Source organism: Mastomys coucha, unplaced genomic scaffold (genome assembly GCF_008632895.1).
Source record: "Mastomys coucha isolate ucsf_1 unplaced genomic scaffold, UCSF_Mcou_1 pScaffold18, whole genome shotgun sequence".
NCBI classification, from domain to species: Eukaryota; Metazoa; Chordata; class Mammalia; order Rodentia; family Muridae; genus Mastomys; species Mastomys coucha.
In genome coordinates this window covers 90,811,716-90,818,191 of record NW_022196900.1, presented here as the reverse complement: position 1 = coordinate 90,818,191, position 6,476 = coordinate 90,811,716, and the positions used below count along the sequence as shown (strand labels likewise).

Here is a 6,476-nt window from a genome sequence, read left to right as displayed (position 1 = left end):
CTTAGGATGTCACTTGAAGGAAAGAACATAGTTTGCACCTCTCCTCCCAGCTGCCATATTAAGCAAACAAACCATCAAATATCCTAAGACCTTAAGGATGGTCTTTAAACTGTTCTCTGGAAATCACTCTTTGTGTCTGTAATCTGCCTTTTTAAGGGGAACAAAACACTGCTTGTTTGCACATAAACATCTGAAAGAAAATAACAGCTGATCTGGGTAAGACAGCAACACAAAGCCATGATTGTGCAAGGACAATTCGAGAGACTGGGAGCAAAGGACTGGCTGGGTGTCTACAGTAGCAGGAGGCCACGGGTGAGAAGGTCTAGGGCTTGTCACTACCTTAACAGAAAGAAGTCACTGCCACCAACAGCACTGTGCAGTTTATTAACCATTCAAGTACAGTAGCACTGGTGAGATTGGGACAGAATTGGGATTGCAAAGTGAACAGATATTCAGCATCTAATGGGTTGGAAGAAGCCACTACATACTTTTCACAAACGTCTTCCACAGTCAATACAGTCCTAGCCATTAACCCAGCACACCGAGTGTGCCTGAGTGGAAAAGATGCAACGAGAAAAATAGCTACGTTAGAAAGACCAACACTTTAAAAAGGAGTAAAACACTTTCAGTCTCTCCCCTTGAGCCCCTAAAACATCTCACGGTCTGGATCTACCTATACAGTCCTACATCAGCTTCTAGAATATCTGTCAGGAGGGAAAAAGTAAATGACACTGGCCAGTACAGTCTTTGGATATTTAGGAAGGGGTCGGGGAGAAAGTCAGTTCTTGGAACAACTTAGTCAGCCTCGGTCTCGTCCGCGGGGTCTTTGGATTCTTTGTTCTTCCGCACCTCTTCAACGTGCTTGTCCTGGAAGAAACTGTACGTAAGTGTCATCTGTCCAAAAAATAACTCGTCGAGCCCTGTCCCCTGCCTACTGGAGGTTCAACACAGCCTCAGTCACACAACCCATGGGAACCACACATCAAAACTCCCAAGACATCATCTTCAACCTGTTGGTCTCTTGGAGATGACAATGGCTAAGGCTCCAACTGTTCTTCCAAGGAATACGCACTTATGCTGATTATTCTTTACTGAATGTTAAGCCCCAAATTGATGACAAAAAGGAATCAGTTATATTTTTATCAAGATGGTATAAGCCAATTCATGCTGCCTGAAGCTACTAACTCTATAAAGAAACCAACCTTCTCTCGCAAACGCTCCAGCTTGGCAGCCATTTGCGCCTCCCGGTTCTCTTTGTTAGCCTCCATTTTGTGGGTCAGTTTCTCCTCTGCCATCTTGCTGAAGTTGTTGTTCTCCTCGATGGCTTTCTGGAGCACTTCTTTCCCATGCTCCCGCTTCTCAGCAAGCTGCTTCAAGACTTCCGCTTCATGAGACTGAAAAAAAATTTAACAGGCCCCTCTCAAGTATCTTTGGCATTTGTTAAAACTACAACAGAAATTATTTAGCAGGGAAACAAGCAGAAAAACGGGTCCCCTGAAACTAAATATTCAAATGAGGAACCGAAGTACCAGTTATAAACCACTAAATCACCTGTTTTCCTATCAATGTTCGTATTTACTTAAAAAACTAGCTGTTCATTCAAAAGTTTGTTTTTGAGACAAGATCTTGTGTAGCTCAGGCTAGCCTGAACACTGTGTAGCAGGGGCTCACCTGAAACCTGATTTACCTTCATTCTGTTCCCAGTGTTGGGATTATAGCTATATAGCACACCAACCTAGCTTGCTCAGATTTCCTTCCAAATTATTTGTTAATGAAACCCTTAGAAGATTTTGAATAAAATTTCAAAAATAGTTTACTTTATTGCTTAAAGTATTCATATAACTTGAACAATCTACTTAAGTGCAGGGCACCTTGGACAGTATCTGTCCAGATGGGAGTGTCACTGCCTAGGCAGTAACTGTGTAGTCCGGCTACAGAGCACAGGGCCTAGCTCTCCTCTCTAGTCTCTGGTTCTATTGCTTTCTCCTACTCCAGGACCCTAAACCATATAAAAGAGCAGCAGATGGCATACCAGGATAAATGCTGACATTCTTTTTATTTGTGTTCTGAGACAGGCTCTGACTCTAGGCTGGCCTTGAACTAACAGCCTTGAAACTGTGATCTTGCCACCTCTACCATGCAAGCATTCTCCCAGCCAGGCTTTCACTAGTATATTTAGCTAGGGATGATCCCGACTTTCTGATCTTCCTCCTACCTTTACTTTTCAAGTACTAGAATTATAGATGTACCCAGCTAATGTCCTCATTCTTCCTGGAGATGGAAGAGATTTAATGAAAACTTATATAAATTTCTTTCATAAAAAATGTATTTATATTTTATGCATGAATGTTTTGTTTGCATGTAAGTGTACTGAATGTATGCCTAGTGTCTAAGGAGGCCAGAAGAGGGCACTGGATCCCCTGCAACTTGAATGAGGACTGCTATATGCTGCCACATGGGGGCTATTAATGGAATGTGGTCCTCTACAAGAGTGGCAGGCGTTTGCTCCTATCTAAAGCTCTTAACAATACCGTTGCACGGACAGAAATACATGGTAACAGTGGATACCTCTGGGAAATAAAATAATGACTATAATGGCTATAGTTTCATTTTCCAACTCTTCTATAATTAATATTTGTTAAACTTTTCATTAGTTTTTTTTTTTTTTAACTTTTATGTGTATGGTCTATATAAATATATATGTACATGTGTGTGTCAGGCCTTTAGAAGCCAAAAGAGGGCCTCAGATCCCTTGGAACTAGAGTTGCAGGAAGTTGTGAACTACCTACCCAATGTAGGTGCTAGGAACCACATTCTGGTCTTCTTGAAGAACAGCAAGCACTCCTAACAGCTGGGCCACCTCTCCAGCCTCTCATAAGGCCTTATTTCTTATTTAATTTTACTTTATATGTACGGCTGTTTAGCTCACACATTTATCTATGTACTACTTGTGAGTGTGGTGCCATGAAGATAAGAAGGCAAGTGGATCCCCCTGGAAAAGGAGCTGAATGTTTGGAACTACCACGTGGGTGCTGGCAATCAAACATGGATTCTCTGGAAGAACAGTCAGCTCTTAACCGCTGAGCTACCCCGTCCAGGCCTCATTAGATTTCAATGACAGTTACTTTATAATAGAAGTGTTTGGAAGTGAGAAAAAGCTAATGATACCACGTCCCTGGAATTTTAAAGTTTTTTATTTCATAGCTCTTTTAAAAAAAGCAAAACTAAGGAAACAAATAATTACCCAGCAACAAATGTCCCATTTTTTTAAGGACAAAAAGAAGTAAATGTGCCTCCGGCACTTACTAACAGGACTTCAGGAAAATGCCTTAACAATACAATTTTCAAGTCTATAACCTGAGACAAAGCCCACCAAAGAACCTCCATTTATTAGAGAAAGCTCCTGAGTCAAAGAGCTGGCCCCTGAGAGGAGCTCATTAAACGATGACTGCTGCTTCCTTTGAACCTCTGGCACAAGGACATTTGCTATTTCAGATCCCGGTGCAGCTACAATCCCTTCTTCCTTTGTATGAAAATGAAGCCAGCATGTCTCATTACATAGTAAGTTTCCTGGCTCTCCTGTAAGCGGTCTGAGTTACCTTGCGTCTTTCTTCTGCAGCTTCTAATTTCTTCTGGATCTCCTCCAGGGAGAGGTCCTTCTTCTTTGGGGGGGAAAGGGGGAAATCGGGGACAGATTCTTTTGACCGAGGGCTGAGAATCAGCTCAAAAGCCTGGCCTGAAGCACGCTTCTCCAGCTCTTTCACCTGAATATCTGGAGTTGATCAGATGTATGATAAATGAGAAAGACCCAGCTTGCTTATTTAAATAAAGGGCTCTATAATTTTCTAAAAACCAATAATTTTACAAGCAGAATGAAAGCAAATGAAAGTGTTTATGGTAATCGAACCAAAATACAAGTCAAAAGAAATCAAATAACATTTTTTTTTTAAAGGTCAACATTTTGGGCTAACAAATACCATTTTGAGGAAGAATTAGTACTTGACAATCATTCTATGAAACAAAGAATGGCGTGTGTAAAACCCCACAACTTTGCTTTGGACCAAGTCAAAATTATGAATGGCTATGAGCTTTCCATATACTCATTCAAGTAATAAACATTTCTTAATTGCATTTTTATTTGTAAATTAAATTCTGAAAAGAACACAAATGCCAAATTAAAAGCTTAAGGCCTGCACCACTTCCTATTCTCAAGCCATAAGCCCACCCTGATTTCAGCTTTTCTAAATCAATTACCTACCAGAAGATGCCATGTCGAACAGAAGACAAGAGACTGGCTGTACACTCTACACAATCCACTGGCAAGGAAAGCCCTGGAATGATTTTTCAAAGCATGCAATCAATTTCTTCACATTTCTCCTATGTCACCAGCACAAAGGGATCTCAAATCACACCCTTGACAATGTCAGAAAAATCATTAAGTGGAAATCAAGAAACATCATTAAAAAAATCATCTAGAAACACTGAAACATATTGGGATATTTGAACTGAATAACGCTGGCAGCAGAAAATCAAATTAAATGATATTTTTCAAAGAAAAAAAAAGATCTTGGAATCTCAAAACCCAGAGGTTCAATCCCAAGGTTGAAGGATTCCTTCCCTTAACGTTTTTTTTCCTACTCAACGTAAGATATACCAGATTCAACCCAACAATGAGATCGGAGCCATCTTAATTCTGCCTACAACTCATTGTGCAATTGAAATACCCACCCCTGCTTTGTCTGTGTCTGCCACGGTGATAACACCCACGCTGGCAGCCAATGGTATTCAAGTCCTATTGTTCCTAGGGTTTAAGCTACTAGCCTCAGTGAGAAAATGAAGTTTTGTGAACCTCTTGGTTTCTTTCAAGGTCAGGGTCTACTTAGCCCAGGCTGGCCTTAAAATTACAATCCTCTTGCCTCAGCCACCTCAGGGTAGAGGGGTGGGATTTAGCCCAGTTGGTTAGCAGTTGCTTAACATTTGCAAAGCCCTGGGTTCCATGTTTGATGCACTGATGGGCGGTGGGGTGGGGGAAGCTTCGGAGTGTACAGACAAGCGCCACCACGCCCGCCTTAGGTTTGTCACATTTGATGCCTTAAGTCGCAAAAAAAATTTTTTTCAACAGTTGTCGTGTATTTTTTTTAAAGATCACCGTTCTTTTAGCACCGAAGCGTATGATTAAAGGTTCCAAACGCTAGACACTGAAAAAAAACAAAAAACAAAAAACGAGGCAACGAAGAAAAAAAAAAACAAAAATCTATTTATCTGTGGCAGAGCACCCAACGCAGCAGACTACACAGCATGGGCGTGGTCCCGGCCGGGGCAGGCAGCTGTGGCCCGGGCCAATCAGAACACGCCCTCCGCTCCGGCCCCTGGCCCCGCCCCTCGGCTCCCCGCGCCTTTTCGAATCTCCGCGAACCTCTCCACACTCGGGAGCCCGCGCGCGTGGGCAGCGGCGGGATGGGCGGGGCTAACGGTCCTCCGGGGTGGCCCCGCCCCTCCCGGGCCGGCAGCGCGCGGCAGTCTACACCACCCCCCCCGACTCCCGCCAAAAACACCTCGCGGACATGCAGTCCCGGGGTGGCTGCTGAGGGCTTGGTCGCACGGCCTCCACCCACTGACCGAGTGCCCTGAGCTGCCCGGGACCCCCGCCGCGAAGCCCCGGGAGCCTGGGTGGGCGCCGCCCCTCCGGGGCACGAGCGCCCCCAGCCTCGCTCTCCTCCAGACAATGGGGACCCCCCGAACAGCCGCGCCCGCCGGGCGGTAGGTGCAGAGGACGGCTCACGCCTGCTATTGTCTCCAACGCTCGCACCCGGGGCTCAAGGCAGCCGCCGGCCGCGCCCCCTCCCCACCAACCCGCATCCCCCGGGGGACGGGGACAAAAGCCAAGGCTCCGCCCGAGCTCCGCACAAAAGACGAACGCTGCCCACCCGCCGGGGCTCCGGATCTCCGCCCCTGCCGTGTCCCAGGCTGGGGGCCCGCCGCCTTCCCGGCTGCTCCCTAGCCCGCCCTGGCCTCCGCCTAGGGAGAGCCTGCACCCACCTGCTCGGTCCGAGCCGCCTGGCCACACTCTGAGAACCAACAGACCTGGGCGCGCACAAAAGCGCCAAACAGCGGCACGTGACCCACACCAGGCGCTCCGCATTGGCTGCGGGTGACGGCACGTGCCGGTCCCGCCCCCGAAGCCTGACGGCCCCGCCTCTCTGGAGGAAAGCATTTCGGGAATTGTAGTCCCGGCCGGTGGGGCTGGGAGGACAATGCTAGGGGTGGGGCACTCCTGGTGGGGTAGGGGGACGTCCCTCTAGGTGTGAGCCAGGACTTAGCCGGGGGTCTCTGATCCAAGAGTGTTTGACTGCGGCCGTAGGACTGAATCGCTGACGGGACTCCCTCTTTAGGAAAACTGCAGGGCGAGGCGAGGCGCAGGGGAGGGGTCTGTCCTAACCTACTTCTACCTTTTAGACCTGGACCGACTGGACTCT

The 6,476-nt window shown here is 46.5% G+C and overlaps 1 protein-coding gene across 1 annotated transcript; it reads right to left on the bottom strand.

Annotated features, from left to right (window-relative positions):
• Positions 1 to 358: 358 nt before the first annotated feature.
• Stmn1 (stathmin 1) lies at positions 359 to 6,144 on the bottom strand. Its single transcript, XM_031379018.1, has 5 exons — positions 6,040 to 6,144; positions 4,259 to 4,331; positions 3,600 to 3,772; positions 1,203 to 1,394; positions 359 to 867 (listed from the first exon to the last, which is right to left on the bottom strand). The coding sequence occupies exons 2-5, from the start codon at positions 4,269 to 4,271 to the stop codon at positions 796 to 798; spliced, it is 450 nt and encodes a 149-aa protein (XP_031234878.1). The 5' UTR covers positions 4,272 to 4,331; positions 6,040 to 6,144; the 3' UTR covers positions 359 to 795.
• Between the last annotated feature and the right edge of the window lie 332 nt (positions 6,145 to 6,476).